At 36.1% G+C, this 19,092-nt stretch overlaps 1 protein-coding gene across 4 annotated transcripts in view; it reads left to right on the top strand.

The window, feature by feature from the left end:
• LOC107813325 (uncharacterized) overlaps window positions 1–18,169 on the top strand; it is a 58,745-nt gene extending 40,576 nt beyond the window's left edge. For 3 of the 4 annotated variants that reach the window (XM_075241607.1, XM_075241608.1, XM_075241609.1), the window contains 12 exons: window positions 461–604; window positions 807–889; window positions 4,124–4,265; window positions 4,383–4,466; window positions 5,937–6,098; window positions 6,176–6,263; window positions 11,331–11,408; window positions 13,304–13,370; window positions 13,450–13,549; window positions 17,101–17,217; window positions 17,307–17,363; window positions 17,618–18,169. In XM_075241607.1, the coding sequence (XP_075097708.1) occupies window positions 461–604; window positions 807–889; window positions 4,124–4,265; window positions 4,383–4,466; window positions 5,937–6,098; window positions 6,176–6,263; window positions 11,331–11,408; window positions 13,304–13,370; window positions 13,450–13,549; window positions 17,101–17,217; window positions 17,307–17,363; window positions 17,618–17,794 (1,299 nt within the window). In that variant the 3' untranslated portion in view covers window positions 17,795–18,169. The other variant, XM_075241610.1, reaches the window with a different exon arrangement.
• Window positions 18,170–19,092: the final 923 nt, after the last annotated feature.

The raw sequence follows: 19,092 nt of genomic DNA, 5'->3' as shown, positions 1-19,092 counted from the left end.
TTTTTTTCTGTCCCAGATGTTTCTCACTGCCGCTCTGATACCATGTGAGAAATAGCACGGGAAAATATATTATTGATATGTTCTATTAAGTGTTTTTTTTAGGAAACAACCTCTCTGCCTTTTAAAAGGAGGGGTAAGGTTTGTATACACTCTGCCCTCCCCAGACCCCACTTGTGGGACTACACTGGGTTTGTTGTTCTATTAAGTGTTTTACAATAGCCGTATATATATTAAACCTATACCTAAAGCCTACATGAACTAACTCTAACAAAAGCTAAAGCCAGTCAACTTGCCAAGCGCAACAATTACCAACTGTAAATTTTATTGAATGTATCTGATTTGGTATTTGTATATGATGAGAATATTTGAATAGTTGTCTTCTCCTTGGATATAAGGTCCCCAAAACTTGCTTCTCCTTTGTTGTGTAGCTATTTTTTCCTAATCCTGTCTTCTTACGCAGAATAGTTATCTGGACAGTATATTTGATGGAATATTGGAGCGCACATCAAATGACGAGATTGGTGAAAGCGAACTATCAAGCTTGCAATCAATTCTTCTGAAGCTTCTTAATCATTTTGACAACCTAGAGAACATATTGCAATTGGTAGGCTACTTGTCGTTGTGGTCGCTTAAGCTCTTTTTCCTTTTACTATTGTTTCTTTGTCTGTCCTACTAGTCATTTTCTACCTTATGCTGCAGTCAGATAAAAACATGATAAACAATTCTCAATATAGATTCTTACTTCTTGTAAATTGGGGGTTAAAAATTACTTTATGTTGAGCTGAACTACCATCATCATTTTGCAGAACCATTTCAATCAAATATTAAGCATGATGCAGGGGAGCTCTAGGACCCTTATCAATTTGCGGATCCTTAGTATAGCCACAAGGTATATTTGTTTCGACGAAATGTGTTTGAATATCAAATTTTGTTTATCGAGCAATAATCTGCAGCATTTCTTCCTGCACAAGTATATCCCTTGCACCATTTAAGATGGAAAAAAAATGCTCCTATTGTTTAAAGCAACTGCATGTGACCTGTCTAACTCACCTACATTGGGTGAAGTTGTAAGATGATAACCACTTCTCAAGCTCTTTGATCCATGTAGAAACAGTATACTATCGTGGACTGCAAAATTTTCTTGTTGGTCAATCAGCTTGACAGGGTGGTTTTAGACAGTCTTATCTTAAGGATATACATGGTCTCTGTAGGAAAATGGATATTTTTCTCCTTTATCTAAGTTTAGCATCTACAAAAAAGCCAAGTGAATGACCACTCTGATTCCCAAAAAATATTCCTTTAACCATTTTACACTAAGCAATTATACTGGCCCTTTTATAATACTTATGAATGGCTATTCAAGTCATGATCCCTCAGAATGGGGAAGCTCATTGCCATCTCACCCATAAATGAAATGCATCCTCATTAATTGTTGTCAGGAAATTAAAGTACAACAACAATTACGCCTCAATCCCAAACTAGTTGGGATTGGCTATACAAATCCTCATTATCATAAATACTTTGTTTGGGTCCATAAAATTTGAATACTCCGTACTTAAGGATCATATAACTCTATGAGTTTCTCTAATATGCTCTAGTGGTTATAACCTAATATACTAAGGGGTCGTTTGGTACACGGACTAAATTATCCCATGATTATAATCCCTGGACTAATTTATCCCATCTGGGAGGTGGGATAATATAATCCCAAGTTTGATGGCATAAGGTGGTATATCCTGTATAAATTTAATCCCACACCTTATCTCGCGTACCAAACAACCCCTAAGAGTGACAAACAGAACGGAGATAACAAACGGAGGCATTGCATGTTTTCAGGGATAAATTGCGGATAGACAAATTCAATATGGAAAGCTCATGAACTGGACAATGTCCCCCGTGTTTAAGCAGATAACAACATAAACAACATGGACCGTCTGCTCCATATTTTGGAATTTCCATTTCCGTCTAGTAGCATGGTTTCATGATTTCACGGTTACCTTTTCTTATTTAGATTGAAAATCTAAAACGGAATTCAAGCAACACCCAACAGTTCTTACAAATCTCTATTTTCTTGCATGATCAAGACACACACCTACTGATTGGAATTAAAAAGTAGTTTGAGCAATATATTTCTATCATATTGTTGTCACGGGTTCGAACCCTGCCGCAGACAAAAGCATGATATTTAAGTGGATAAACGGAAGAACCTATTATCCACTGAGTTTTGAACCGTACACATTGGTCCTCGGGGATTTATTTATATATATATATATATGTGTGTGTGTGTGTGTGTGTGTGTGTGTGTGTATTTTCTGTCATATTGTGTTTACTGCATCAAGAGGCATGTTTAAGCATCATGTTGTAATTCTTTTCCCATCATTTTAACCTTAAGGAGCGACTGAAATTTTTTCCAGCAAGGGACGAGCTTGCTGCAAACTGCACCTGACAATGTATTCCATAAGTTAGACGTGTATCCAATTTTTTCTCAATGATTTCCACATCTAGAAATATTCACAGATGAGAAAAACATCAGTTAGCTTCGCAGCAAATTCAGCATCAGTTAAGTTTTATAGAATAATTTTAAGGCCAACAATGTTGTATGGGAGAGAATGTTGGGCCTCTAAAGCCCAACATGTCCATAAAATTGTACGTCACAAATTTTGCATACAGAAAATAAATAACTGCATAAACAAAATAAATGTGAGAAAAATGGTGTGTGCCATGGTTTAGAGTAGAGTAGTCTCCAAGAAACCCTTAATGGACTTTTAGGCTTGAACACCATGGATTGTGCTTGTCTTGTAGAGGCCCAATTTAATCGCCTAGTCCAAAATGTAATTGGAATTTACTTAAATCATGTAATTTTGACTTAAATAAACTCTCTTTTGTTAACTCAAAATGTTGACCTGGGCCAATGTGTCTTTAATTTGGGATGTGGCCCAAATTTCATATGGGCTTGATCCAACAAAATTTTGATGTTTACAATGATAAATGTCACAGATGTGAATGTTAAGATGGATGTGTAGTCATACAAGAACGGATACGATCAGAAATAATCACATTGTTTAAAAGGTGCAAATAGCACATAAGTTTTTTCCATGTGTTATGTAGGCCTCCAAATGCACCGACTCTTAGTTGTGGAAACATGATAATTGAAGGTGCTAAAAGAGGAAGAGGTAGACCAAAATAACATGGAAAAAAGTATATCTTAAAAGATTAAATATCTCGAACTCCAAGTAGATCTAGCAAAAGATAGAAAACAATGGCAGTTGAAAATATGTACAGCTATACCAACTAGAAGATTAGTGCTTACTAGAAGACACCATGCTGTCTTCTCTTTCTGAAGTAGCTGCTCCTCCCTCCCCTGAGCTCCACCAATTTTGACATCTCCAGATTACGGTCCACTTTATTTAATTCTATGTACCATTTAAAACTAGTGGAACAATTAAGAGTTCTTTCAGCTTTCCTCTTGCTTTCTGAAGAAGATCCAAAGCAAGCTGCAATGAGATTTGAGTTTGTACAGTCTCTATTTCTTCTCCCAATTCATATGTTCTTGATTTTCTATCTATACGGACCTCTAATGATCTATTTTCAGCAAATTTTCTAAAAGATTATTAGACGAAAATAGAAGAAAAATGATTGTTTAAAAAGATTTTATAGAGAGTTATGTTTTAGAGAACAGATGGAACATGACTTTAGACTTCATATATTTCTAGCATCTAGGTCAACATATTGATGCTGAAACCATTCTTCATTTCTCCTTTCTGTTCCTAATATTTCTTATGATGGATAGAGGGTGTTTTCCGTTTTTGCTCTCTATTGTTGCCTATGATGTTTATTCATATGTATTGTAAAGTGCACTTTTTTCTGGGACTGTCCCGAATTGTCACCTACTTTCTTGGGCACGTTTAAATTTGCTTCTATATTTAGAAGAGAACGTTTTGGAAAACAAATTGTCAGTTCCTACACTCATGTGCTGGAGCTAACTCTATTCTGTAACTCTTTTGCTTAGCATCTTCCTGATGCTCTTTAATGATATCTTTTTACTTCATAAAAAAAACAAATTGTCAGTTCCTCTCATGGAAATAAAATTGTTATTTATCCTCTCTTTTCTTTTCTCTATTAGGAATACTTTTGTTCGAGATCCTACAACCATTCAATTCCTTTTCGAAGTTTCAAGGTCCTTGCATGATTGCATAGATCTCTCAAATATTAAGGACAAGGAGAACAACCATTCAGCACATTTAATTTCTCGTTTTATACACATGGTAATGACATATTGTTTGCATATCACTTCATTTTTCTTGATAGTAGGTCAGGAGATGCCAAGTACCGCACATTAATTCTTTACATTTTCTAACAAGTTTCCTGGTCATAATATTCAGGTTGATTATGGTTACGAAGGTGAACGCCACTTAACTTTTTTGGTTCAGTGCCGTGGAGCTTTTGGAAGTATGAGCGAAGTCAAGGTTAATGTTTTCCACAATTTGCAAAGATGTCTTAATGGGTTACTATAAAAATCTTGCTAATTTTCTGCTTCCATGAATTATGCATATGGGATTGTTATTGGTTATGTGAATTCTTTTTATGTTTCTGTAATATGAATGTGATGTCTCTTTGTAGAGGTTAACTATATCCTTGACTTATACTTTTTGTTCTCCAGTTTTTTTATCCCTGTGAGTTGGTTGTATGACATTATTATGTCTTTCTGAAGAGAACTATTCTTTCCAATTTACCTGAAAGACCTTAACTATAGTTCCTCTCCTCGTGTGTATGCACGCATATTGATATGCCTATTGCTGGATGTGGTGCATGAGAAAGCGATCTTATGCCACGTTGCCTTCTGCCTAATCTGTTTCGCCCTGTATATTGTAAGTACTCTTGTGTGATGGAATATTTGCTCACACTGCTATGAAGTCTTCCTCCATAGAAGCATGAAAAGTGTTGTGCGATATTATCTTGACCGGTCCAACTCTTAACGTTCAGTTGTTTACCAGTTCTTACGATATGCATGTCAAGTAGAATTCAGATTAGTGTTAGGGAATTGAAGTATGATATGTAGCTAAAGAAAAGATCAAGCTTATTAGGACTGCTGCTAAAGCAGTACTATTATTAAGGGAAGTGCAGTGCACAGGAAACAAATGCTTTTGGAAAGATGGAGTTTCAAAATAGCTGATATTCAATGAGGTCCTTTCATAACTTCTCTATTTCTCTCCCTTCAGATACACCAGAAAGGCAATAAAGCTTTGATTATAGTTGGGAAAAACTGAACCATGGGTATGCAAACAAAAGCTTCTCTATCTTATTTTTAGTTTTATTTTTGATGAAAAGGAAGGGAAAGAAACGCTTCTCCATAATCATGCCACGGTGACCATAATAAATGCTTAATATGTAAACGAAAGTTGAACTCTTGTTTACCAACATGGAGGTTGTAAGTGCATTTCATTAAGGTAAAACAGGAAGTTTAAAGTTAAAAAATTTTAATTTAGAAAGGCGTCATTCTTTTTGAAACAGATTAGAAAGGAAAGAGTTTCACATCGAATGGAACAAAAGGGTAGTTAGGATTAAGGTTTAGTCATATCAGTATGCTGATTTTAGGTACAATGATTCTTGGAGTCTTATAATTTCGCTAGGGAGTTGTATGTGAGTAATAAATATAAAGAATTTCTAGGGTTCCAAAACATAAATTCTTGAATATTGGACTGTAGTGGGCTAGGAATGACATGGATAGTGAGGATTCATAGAGCTGACCTAAACTAACTTGGGATTGAGGTGTAGTTTTTGTTGTTGTTTCCTTTTAATGTTGCTACCAGACTCCCAAGGCTGCGTTTCAAGTTAGCATGGTGATGAAATTTGGACAGAGTAGAAAGGTTTGAGCGCGGCATGTATCTTACGTAATTCTGATGAGTGACACCTCTGGTATCTTCTGCTTTTTTCAGGAGATTATTGTTCATTCGAGCAATTTACTGGCAGTTAAATCGAGAAGGAACGACATTAGCTATGTCATTTTTGTCAAATCTTGTATAGCATGCAGTGAAGTTACAATACCATCTATCCCATGTCATCTGAAACAGTTAAACCTCTACTTGGAAACTGCAGAGGTAACGTTAACTCTTTCCTTATTCTTATTTTGCACTGCTGATAATTTAGATGCACCTATTTTTTTCTGTCTCTTCAGGTTGCATTAATGGCTGGTTTAGTTTCTCACTCGGATGGACTTGTAGATTCAGCATTGAGGTGCTTGAATAATGTTGACTTATTGGAAGGTTTGTCTATGAATTTTTCTCCAGATGGCTCGGTGCATGTTAGTGTAGATTTTGAGAAGAAGAAAATGCTTCTTATATTTCTGTATGTATTTACATCCCATGAGCAATGGAATTTATACAAAGCTCCTAATGCTAATTAAAGAAATACAATAAATCTATACAATCAATCCAGCTATCAAATCAAATCAAATAAAATCAGATCTCCTAAATATAATCAAATCTCCTGAAATCATACTAATCAACACTCGTAAATCAAATTTCCTTAAATCATGCTAATCAACACTCCTCCTCAAGTTGGTGCAAAGATGTCGCACATGCCCAACTTGCAACTCAAAGTATGGAAAGTTCGCTTGTTGAGACCTTTGGTAAACACATCAACTAGCTGTTTTTCCGATGGCACATGAAACAAACTCAAGACACCAGTTGTAACTTTTCTTTGATGACGTGTCGATCAATTTCGGTCATGCTGGACTGGATTATAAGCTATACTGATGGTAACCTTATTGTCATAGTATAAGGAAAGTTTTCGTTTTTAAGACCGTCTCAATTCCTGTACTAGTTTTTGTAGCCAAAGCAGTTTGCAAACAACCTGGGCCATAGCTCTATATTCTGCCTCCGCACTTGATCCAGCAACTACACTTTGCTTCTTGCTTCTCCATGTAACCAAATTTCCTCCTATGAGCGTACAATAACCGGATGTTGATCTTCTTTCATCTAGAGATCCAGCCCAATCTGCGTCTGTAAAGGCTTCTATTTGGAGGTGATCATGTTTGGAGAAAAGTAGACCTTTCCCTGGAGCAAACTTCAGATACCGCAAAATGTGAAAGACAGCTTGCATATTAGGATCTCGGGGATCATGCATGAACTGACTCACAAGACTAACTGAATAGGCTATGTCTGGTCTAGTGTGGGAGAGATAAATGAGTCTTCCAACCAACCTCTTATATCTCTCCTTATCAACTGCCAACTTCGCTTTGTAACTTGTGATTGCTTTCAATGGGCGATTCTGCGGGTCTACAAGTTGTCATACTAGTTTCTTTCAAGAGATCCAGAATATATTCCTTTGAGAAATAAAGATTCCTCCTTTGGATCTAGCAACCTCAATTCCCAAGAAGTACTGTAATTTTCCTAGATCCTTGATCTTAAATTCATGTGCCAACAACTTCTTCAATCGGGCCATCTTCTCTTTTTCATCTCCTGTCATTACTATGTCATCAACATAAACTATGAGAAGAGTGAGTTTACTCGTTTGATGTCTTATAAAGAGGGTGTGATCATCATTGTTTTGTTGGTAACCGAAGGAGATTATTACTTTGTTGAATCTATCAAACCAAGCTCTGGGGGATTACTTCAGTCCGTACAAGGCTTTCCTCAATCTGCATACCTTTCCTTGACTCTGTGCAATATCAAATCTAGGAGGAATCTCCATATACACCTCTTCTTCTAAGTCTCCATGAAGAAATGCATTCTTCACATCAAACTGCTGCACGTCCCAAACAATATTAGCTAAACAAGACAAGAATTCTAATAGTGTTCATTTTAGCAACAGGGGCAAATGTCTCTTGATAATCCATTCCATAAGTGTGAGTGAATCTCTTAGCCACCAATCTTGCTTTGAATCTTTCAATTGAGCCATCAGCTTTGTGTTTCACAGTGAAGACCCATTTGCAGCCAACCAACTTCTTGTCTGGTGGTGAAGTGACAAGTTCCAAGGTCTCATTTTTTGACAAGGCCTTCATTTTTTCAATCATAGTTTGTTTCCATTTAGGATCTGCAAAAGCTTCCCACCAGTTCTGGGAAATACACAAAAGAAATAGATAAGGCAAAGGCTCTATAGGCGGGAGACAAAGAATTAAAGGATACAAAATTAGATAAAAGGTGTTTGGTGGTGCAAGATCTTACACCTTTTCTGTGAGCAATAGGCACATCTAACTCATTAGGAAATGTAGATAACTCACCCAGAAGGTTCAGTAGATTGCATGATAGCTAGGGGTGGGCGTTCGGTACTTCGGTACGGTATTTAAGAATTTCGGTACGGTATTTCGGTATACGGTTTATCAATCGTGCATACCAAATACCGTACCAAAATAGTTCGGTATGGTTCGATATTTTCTTGTTTGGTTTGGTACGGTTTCGGTATCGTACCAAATCTTTGTAAATGAAAAAATGGTGAATTCTAATTTAAGATTTCACATAAGAATATAAGATCAGTTTTTCTAATGTGTTTTGTTCTGTATTTCCAGAGGTAATATCAGTTTTTCTAATGCACTTTCTAATGAAAGAACTAGAGATAAAGAAGAAACGGTAACAAGACATCAGCCACACTAGACTAATTCAGAGAAGAATTACAATTTGAAGCACAAAAAATTGGGCTACATCACTATGTTCCACAAACGTTGGGATAGTAGTCCAAAAAGGGGATGTCTATAAGCATGGATTTATCTAATTTTGGACAATCTATAGTTTTAATGTGCTCTGGAGGCATTACATAGTACATATATACTACCACCATCATTCCAATATATAGGCATCTTAAGACAAAAAGGAAGTTCTCCGACCATAGGATAAAAAACTAGTGCACTGTCATAAAATTGAAGAAAAGTTCATCAAAAGATGACCCAGACCTGGTTATATATCTCTAACAAAAATGTTTGCATTTTTAGAGTAAGAAATAACCTTATTATAAGGTTTCAGAAACAACAAAAACCTTTATTTGCTTAAAGATCAACTCCCTCTTTTTTCAAAAGTTCGGTACTTCGGTATTTTGGTTTACTGAAGTATCGAAAGTTCGATACCGAGAACCGTACCGAAGTACCGAACTATTGAAAAAATAATACCGAATTAGTACCGATACCGAAATACCGAACTAATTCGGTCCGGTCCGGTTTTTCGGATTTTATGCCCACCCCTAATGATAGCTTCTTCTGCTCTATTTCTCCTTGAGTAAGTTTTCAAATCAGGCCTATCCAAACGCCCAATAGTCTCCCCCCGAATACTTTCTCCAATTTCACTTTTGCCTGTGACAATGTCATCAAGAGGTCTAGTAATGGAACTAGGTATAATCACCTCTTCCTCCTTACTGCTCTCCCCCTGAAGAGGTGATGAGGTAATACTGAAATAGGGCTCAGATTCTCGAAAGGTAACATCCATGCTAACAAAAAATCTCCTAGAGGGAGGATGAAAACATTTGTAACCTTTCTGTGTCGGAGAATACCCAATGAAAACACACTTTATAGCTCTAGGATCAAGTTTCCCAGAATTTCTAGTGTAGACAAAGCAAACACACCCAAACACCTTTGGAGGAACAATATATTCATTCTTACCCTTTAAAGCTTCCAGAGGACTTTGAAAATTAAGGGGTTTAAGTGGCATTCTGTTGATAAGATAGGCAGCCGCTAGAATAGCATCCCCAGTAAGGTTTTGGTAGATGCATGGTGAACATAAGAGATCTTGCTACTTCTAATAGATGCCTACTTTTTCTTTCAGCGATCCCATTTTGCGCACTAGTGTAAGGACAACTAGTCTGATGGAGAAGTTTGGCCAGGTAGGGACGGAGAAGCTGAATTTCATCCGAAGACAAGATTTCTCCATAAACCGTCTCCTTGAATGTCTCCATATTTCTGCCCAATCAAAAGGAAATCTGAAGAAAATTGCTCAAAAATAATCTGCCTCGTTGGAAACCAAATCTGTCTCGAGCAAACCTTAGCTCCGGTGAACGGAAAAATCAAAACTGGTAGGGATAAGTTCGGAATGTTACCCTAATAGAAAAGAAATTCCAAAAACAAACTGACCAGAAGGAGTTTGTATTGCGGACAACCTCCAAGAGAGAGAAAACTCGACATCTTTGATAGAAACGGAACCCTAGTGCTGTGAGGGAGATAACTCACCTAAAAAAGGCAGGAATGACCAAGGTATTTACATCCCATGACCAAGGTACTTTATACAAAGCTCCTAATGCTAATTAAGGAAATAAAATAAATCTATCCAATCAATCCAGCTATTAAATCAAATAAAATAAAATCAGATCTCCTGAAATCATGCTAATCAACACTCCTAAATCAAATCTCCTTGAATCATGCTAATCAATAGTTAGTAGTCGACTCAAAGTTGTATATATGCAAGCACAATATTAAATTTCTAGATGATTTCTTTCGGTGCCCTCTCTATTCCTCTCCCTATTCTGAAAATCTATCACTTACAATAACTTTTCTGAAAGTGGTTTTGGAGTAAAATTTCTCTCTTAATCCCGAGGAAGTTTATATCACCAATTGCCTGGAATATCCATTATGATACATATAATAAGAGACCAAGTATATAATATAAATGGTAATGCAGTTTTATTCGCACTTGCTTTAACATTAGTAGAAAGCTTACTATCGTGACATCGCCAATCGACAATTAAGCATCTCGGTATATTATTTAAAATAGCAATGAAGTCAAGCTTATGGGCATTTTGCAAAATTGCATTCTGCTCATGATAAGTTAAAAGTGTCATGATTACCCCTTCCGGGAGGGTGGGTAAAGTGTTTGTTTGCCTCTATTCACAATTTTATGTTACATTATACTTGCACCAAATGGTTAATGATATGTGCAGCTTAGACAGATGCTCCATGACTCACCTTTGTATTTGAGTTTTTGAGTCAATAGGGTATGTGACATGGGTTTGCTTTTTGAACTTTTGGAGATAATGTTAATGAATATGGTAAGGACAAGATTATAAAGAGGAAAAGAGAAGGCAAAGTTCTGAGTTATTTCCGTGTTAGAGCAGTAGCAATGTGCAACAATTGCGTGAAGCACGTGTGATAGTTGCCATTTACCTCAGTTCTCCAAGAATTTTTCATGTTTGACCCTGAATATCTTTGACTAAAGACTTGATCAAATACTCAAATTCATGTGTCTTTTGCATCTGTTGTAAAGCCTCCTTTGTCTGAAATTTTAAGAAGCGTTTATGCATGTTGTGGTATCAAGAAGCAACCAAATTTAAGATATTCCACCCTTCCTCACAAATCCCAGTTTTATGGTGGTTTTCCTTGGTAAACTATTGAATTGCAATAACATTATCTGCAGGCTCAAGGATGCCCAAGGACATTGATTGGTTTCAATCAATATTATGCAAATTTTGCAGTCTTATTGTTATGATTCCAGGTTTTTTTATCTGTTCCTCTTCAGTTCTTCTATTTTGTTTGTCCTTTGTAATGCTTCTGTATCTTGTGATCTTGGAACTTAGGAGTTAGGACAGCATGCTGGAAGTAAGACATAGTAATATCAGGGGCGGCTCAAGCACATGCGGGGGCCTAAAGCCAAAGTTTAATGAGGCCTAAATTTTTAAAAGAAAGTTATAAGATATGTTTTTATTTGAAGTCTATTCTTCTAACTTTTTGAGATACAAAGTTGTTAATAATCTTTTTTATAGTCGATTTTCTCTAATAATTCTTTTCAATTGATAATATAGCGAACTGTTTAATCTTTCTTGAGTTATTGTTGATCTTAGATAAGATTTTAGAGAGCAATAGAAGTATAGAACTATTGGAAGCTTAAAAGTATTGTTGAACACTTGAACTAATGAAATCTTGGAGAAAGAAGGTAAGTAATGAAATCTTGGAGAAAGAAGGTGAGTAAGAATATTAAAGAGAGAAGAAAGAAAATCTATAGGGGTTTCTGAAATATGAAGAGATTGGGGTAAGAAAGATTGATTTGGACAAATTAAGAAGGGAGAGTAAAATTTTGACACGTAATCTAATGAAAAAAGTAAAAAATTAAAACGTTGGAAAAATTATTCACCTACCCATTTTTAAAGTAAGTCAAATTATTACTTTATTTATATATCTAAAGAGCCTTTTTTTATATTAAAAATTCTACTTTTATATTAAAAGTACTAAATATTATTTTTTAAATACCTATAAACCTATTATTTTTAAAAAATGACCCCCCTAAGGCACAAGCCTTACTATTCATAACTTTAGAGCCGGCCTTGAGTAATATCAACTGGTTGGGAATGGCCACCTGGTGCACCTATAATGTGAAGAGTTACGTGAACAAACTGCATATGGATGTAGTGTAGCGGACAACATATGCACTAATTACAAAAACTTGAGTCAAATCTGACATTTTCCAATATCCTAATAAGCATGGGCTAAAATGCTCAAAATAAAGTGGGACACATATAGGAAAAAGTGTTTTAATCAAAAGCTGCTTGAAGAATAGTCAAATAATCAAGATAATGTTGGCCAACGCCATATTGCGTCTTAAACGGTACAACATTCTTAACTGTAAGGAAAGGGAACCTGAGAAAGTAAAAGTAGAAAGAGTTCTCTTACATAGCCTCCAGCTAATAGGACTATTTCTCCCTGTTTGGTAGGGCTGCCAGAATTTATCTAGAACCTTCTTTCATAAGGTGATAGGAATTGGTGGGGATAAATAAAAGCTTCTAGCTTCCAAGACGGTGCAATCGAGAGACTACTACTAGATCGGAGGGGTGACTAAAACTAAGTGATGGAGAAGCAAACAGTTGCAGAGTTGGATCATGAAATGTCTCTTGGTAACTCAGCAGAAATCAAATATAGAGGTTTTGTTGTGACGAAGATTATTGCAATCATATAAAGTCCTTTTTTTGCAGAAATTATGTTGCTAATCGTGGAATTATTTGAACCCTTTGAGATGAAGCGTGTTCCTTTTGCTCATCTTTATAAGCACTTGCATAAGATTGGCCACAGTTGGTATCCAATTTGCTACAATCTGGGTGTTCATTTGGCATTGGGAACAAATAATTTAATTGTGCTTTAAGCCCAGGAACTTTGTCCAAAGAACTGTATAAACTGAATTCTGTTTTTTGATAAAGCATAAACTGATTCTCTGCCTGAATTTTATGGAGAAGTAAATCGACTCCACCCTGTTGGTAACATCTTTCTAACCAATTTAAGCAAAAAGTTAAATATACAAATGTGCTCCGATATTAGATGTCAAAAATCTTAGAATGAAGATCACACTATCTTGCCAATGAGCTTTACAATATTGCCTTATGTCCTGGATTCTCATTCTAGGTGACATTGAACGAGGAGTCACTAGCATCCCCAGGAACTTGTTTTCCATCCTCAGCTCCTTGTCATGGTGAGACAACCTTATTTCTTCTTTTATTTTATTGCATTTGCATTCCATTCTCTATTAATGTTCTATTGCTGTGTTACAGGATGCTGCCAAGTATGAAGGTGAAGGTGTTATGTGCACTCATCTTAACATTTACTGCATTATCGCAGAAAAATCTCCTGTACCATTCAATGCATGATGAGGTATTCCTGTTGTTTCATATCTAAGAATTTTGGTTATACATTACATCAATTTTCAGATATATAGTACTTCATGCAAGGAATCTGTTAGTATGTGGTTAAGCTTGTAAAAGGATATCATTTGTGCTACAGCAATTAAAGATGATTTATGGAGATGAACTATCTGCTGCTATAATTAGGCCCTAGCAGATTAGTCTTGTATATATTGAGATCTGGAGCAATATGTAGAATATATTGGACAAGGAAGATTTCCATAAAGATGCATTGCATCATCATCTTTCAGTATCTAGTTCTTATGCTCAGGTCTATAAGGTATCTAAAGTCAAGCACATTGATATCCTGTTATCCAGCTTAGCAGATAAGATGGTTATTCTCCTTCTTGGGAATATTATTCGTAAGGGCAGCAGTGACATAGAGCATGATACTGCAGCTCATCTGACATTTACATCAGTGATAACTAGAGATGAATTCTGAACCAAGAGATAGGTGTCACTACTGTGCAATGCATCAGCTGTAGCGAAGTAGGACGAAATTATATTCCTTCAAAAGTCAGCTTATTAAGAAATGAGATAGGTTGAATGAAATGATTCACTTCGGTCAGCTGGATGAGCTGGCTCTTCGTTTATTAGATACTTTTAATATGGGAAACTGGTTATGGATATTCACATGTGAGGAGAATGCTATGGGAAGAAGGTGATTTAGGTGAAGTATGGATGTGACTAATATGGTTGTTAAGGAGGTTACAACTATGCATATAACGACAAGCTTGTGGAAACAAATTATGGAAGAGAATTTTATCTTTTCAAAGTTCATTGGATTCTAGTTGGGAAATGTATACTGAATATGGTTCTGGCTTGATGTATGGTGTGGCGACACCACAGCGAAAGAAGGCTTCCCAAATTTATTTTCTATTACGAGTACAAAGTCATGTTAGCAGAGGTCCATAAAAGTGGTGTGCTAGTTGACTTAAGATGTATTCTTACAAGACCTTTACAGGGCTGCGAATTTGAATAGGTGAAAACATTCTTCCAGAGGTTATAAAGTCACTTAGTTCGGAGCGGATGATAGTTAGATTCTGAAAGGGTCGTCTAGTAAATACTTTGCAGTGATGTCATGCTACCATGTTTTGTTTCTGTTGAATGGGTAGAAGCAACACTCGTTTGGAAATCATTATGTAGATCTCGAGCTTCAAGGATGATGAAGCTTTCTATGTTTATGCAGTATAGCATGTTATTTTGGCATTACAATGGAAAAAATGTATTATCATTAGCTGTTGTTTAAAATGCAAACAACACGGAGATGACACCGACCACCTGGTGTTAGATTCAAGGGCAGATCTACTAAGGAGGGAGGGGGTGCAGCAGCACCCGCACACCTCGTTTGAAACCCTGTATGTATGTGTATATATATAAGAAATAGTATGAATATATTGAAATTGCACCCGGATTAACAGAAGTGCTCAGGGTGCCACTGGGGAAGGGCCAAATGATCAGCCCGAGAGGCAGGAGTTCGATTCCAGCCTAGTACACTTTTAAACTTTTTTGTTTGCTCCAGGAACGTCTCCTCTAGTTTTGTCCAATAGTTCATTCCAATCATACCAACTCATAAGGACAAGATCCAAGGGTTACAATCTATTAAAATCTTTAGGTTGCTCTCAAGCAGTACAAACTAAAGATTGTAGGCGTAAAAGTAAAGATGTTCGCGGAATAATTGTAAGATTCCATCCCTTGCTGGAACTGCTCATTAGCTAAGTTGCTCGGATATGGGTGCGGGTGTCCGACATGGGTGCGGATCTAGAGGTAAGATCCTTCGAGATGTAAATTCTAAGATTCGGGGATACGGATACGGATGTAGGGATCCGACTAAAAAATAATTTCAAAAAAAAAAAAAAAAAATTATGAGAAATTTTGTGGAATACTTACGAATAGCTTGTAAAGTGTGGATTTCTTTTTTATTCTCAACTTATAAATAAGTAAAGGATTGATTTCCTAGATAAGGTTTGCTAATTTCTTCAAATTTACCCTAGTTTTGCTTCTAATTTTTGGAATCAAATTGTATTTTGTTTCGAATTTTTTCGTCCGTCGTGGTCAAAGTACCCAAAATTATTTGACCAAATCCAGTACGGATCTCATACCCACACCCATACTAGTGTCGTGTCGACACGGGTGCGGCACCTAAACTGTCGTGTCAGAGCAACTTAGTTGATCAGTGGTTGGCAAGCAGAGGGAGGGTAGGAGAATGATTTTCTATTAGAGAGGCATTGTCAAAATGTTGAGTATATGTGTTAAAATGTTAATACTAAGTTCTTGAGAGTTATCATGTGTGTTGTGTTTGACACCTAAAAACAAGTGTCTTATATATCAGGTCATCACTCTTCTCTTCATTTATATGGCTATCTACCAGCAACATCTTAAGTGGCCCTTAAAGTGATGTGGGATGAATGTTGCACGAGTATTAGCCTGTTTGGCCAAGCTTCTCCAATGGCCAAAAATATTTTTTTCCCAAAAGTACTTTTTTCCCTCAACTTACGGTGTTTGGCCAAGATTTTTGGGAGAAAAAATGCTTTTGGGAAGAAGCAGAAGTAGTTTTTGAGAAGTAGAAAAAAGTAGCTTCTTCCCAAAAGTAGAAGCGGAAGCAGTTTTGACTTTTCTTCTTACCAAAAATATCTTTAACAAAATATAGTATATACCAAAATAACCTTATTTATTTTAAACCTAATACTTAGGATATTAATGTATAAGTATTTTTTTCTTATTTTTAGAATAACTCTCTAATATATAGTGACTTCAGGAGTGAATTCTTTTATATTTGTTGAATGATTTATATCATCTTAAAAGAATTAAAGTACTTTTTAATTTTATTTTCATATTTTACTTAAAAATGAAAAGATTTCATTATTGTATTTAATGACAAATTTTTGAGATTATTTATGTACTTATAATATTAAATATTTAGTAAATATATTCATGTCCTTATTCGTAATTTGATACTTAAAAGCACTTTTTGAAAAGTTTGGCCAAACATAAATTATTGTTCAAAAGTGCTTTTCAGATTGATTAGCCAAACACAAACTGCTTCTCTCTAAAAGTACTATTTCGAAAAACAGTTTTGAAAAGATCACTTTTCAAAATGAGCTGATTTTTCCAGCTTGGCCAAACAGGCTATATAACTTGATAAAAAAGTGTGTATTGACATTTATACAAAGTAGCACATTCTCCATGTGGCCATCTTATTTACTGGTGCAATGAGAAACTATACATTGGGTATTTCGTTTACTGGAATGAAATGCAAGTTATAAATATATATATATATATATTTTTTTTTTTTTTGAAGGTCATTGTAATTATTGTTGTGGGCATAAAGGCTTGCACTTTCTGGTACTGTATTTTACTAAATGATGGACACAACATGAGAAAGATTGCCCTAGAAAAGGAACACCTACTCTATCTTACCAGTTTTTCTTTCCTTTGATTTGATATCTACATATTTTTCTCTTCTTTCATAAGTATTCTAGTGCATTTACCCTCTCAAAAATTGATTGATCATATATCCAGGTTATGGGCAATGACTCTTTGTTCTATGGTGATCAACAATATCTGCAAGAGCTTCTATCATTTTCTGTGGTTATTCTTCAGAGCTTAATCGATACTGTTTTACAAGAACCAATCCAGGTAACATCTTGCTCATCCTTTGCTCTTCCTTGAAAGGGAAAAGAATAGGGGGACCATTGTTAAGCTAAGTCTGAATACTGTCTTTGAAGGTCGCTAGAGGAAATCTTGCACTTGATGCTTGCAATGCTATTGCATCTTCTTTTGAAGTAAGTCGCAGTTCTTATTGTTTTTTTCTGAAATTTCTGACTGAAGGACCTCACGTCCTGTTTGGTTTCTAAATCTGCACCTAATAACCAAGACATTCGAAATTCGAATTGATAACAGTACCAAATAGAAAAAGAAATCTTTTTCAAATCCGTCCTATTTCTTATGAATGTGAAAAAGTTGGAAGGTTTGAAAGGTGTGATGCAATTGAATAGTCAAAATTCCCTAGTTTAATCTTAGAATGCTTGTTAATCAGGCATGCGAAGGAGCATCTGATATTTGCTCCAAGCTGGTGGAAACTGCCAAGCTGTCGTTGGGTTCTGACAACAAATATCTTCAATCTACTATCGAGTTCCTCAACAGTCGTGGACTTGTGCAATGGGAGGATCTTAAAAGGCAGGAAAATAACCTGTTCTGCGAAAGTGTCGTGTAGCTTACTTTGTCACTATAGTCTTCTTTTGTTCTCAAGTTGGCATCTATCAAATGTATACTATTTAAGCTTTTCTGGGGTCGAAAGTAAGTTGTTTATGTGTATAGGTATCTCTTCATTTATATTTTCTACTTTAGCTTCTTCGCTTCGGGATCATGTATTCTATAGTTTAAATGGGAAAGTTCAAACATGTTATACCACATTCACAGAAAGTACGTTCGTTTATGCTCTATGCCTGTGTTGTCGATCAGTTTTAATTCTTCGGAAACCAATATGTATTTAGATTTGGTTGTTTTTACCCGAAAAATGGGATAATGTTAAATTTATGTATGGTTTTAAGGATACGTAATACCCTTTCATATAAAGATAACAGTACAAGTATTTTGATTATGTGAATGAGAATGATGAACAGAAAGAATGAATAAGATGAAGTAAAACAAACACAAAGAGATATCTTTGTATATGAGAAAAGATATTTTTGTTCCAATCTATTCCGTGTGCTCATAGCTTACAAGGATCCCCTTTTATAGTAGAGTGTCATTCCTTTATTTATAACAAAAAATAATAAAATAAAGCATATAGTGGAGGACCCATGATGATTTGTCCCTTTCTTGATTCCTGTCAAGATTCTCTCTCTTGATACGGTTGCAACGGCTATTGTCTGTGAGCTCGATACTGGCTCGAACTCGTTATTGGGTCGAGTTCGACCTTCGGGATGAGCGTCGCGCATTTTCGACCTCGAAGCAATGCCTTGCGGATCGATTTGGTAACGGGCTCGATAAGGTTATCGAGTCGACTCCTCGAGCAGCCTTCGGACTCGAGGTTCGTTAGTACTGTCTTCGGAGCTCATTCCCAATGTCCCACTTCGACTTCTTACCACTTGAACTCGATCGAACGTAAGAAGGCCAAAATTTATTTTGACCATATACAGATAGTCCCCTCGTTTCTCATGAAGGATGCGGTGAGAATCGATATGATTTTCGACGGTTCGATCGGGTTATGAGCTGACGTTTTAACAGGGATCGATTATGACGTATGTGATAGCTGTCCCATAATGCTTGTCAGTTGGCGGTCGGGCACCTCTGATATTGAACCGTCGTGATGCGAGCCTATAAATAACCCTTCCATCCAAAATTTACCACTTTTATGCATCCACTCCCCCAAATTTTCTAATCTTTTCTTTCTATCTCGTTGCTTGCAGAGCCATCTACACCAGAGTTTTGGTGTCGTCAATTTTTCACTTTCCTTTGTCTTTCTTCCTCTCATATCAATGGCCAAAACTTCGAAAACTGTACCTGAGA

Source organism: Nicotiana tabacum, chromosome 21 (genome assembly GCF_000715075.1).
Source record: "Nicotiana tabacum cultivar K326 chromosome 21, ASM71507v2, whole genome shotgun sequence".
Taxonomy (NCBI): domain Eukaryota; kingdom Viridiplantae; phylum Streptophyta; class Magnoliopsida; order Solanales; family Solanaceae; genus Nicotiana; species Nicotiana tabacum.
This window is presented reverse-complemented; position numbering and strand designations above follow the sequence as displayed.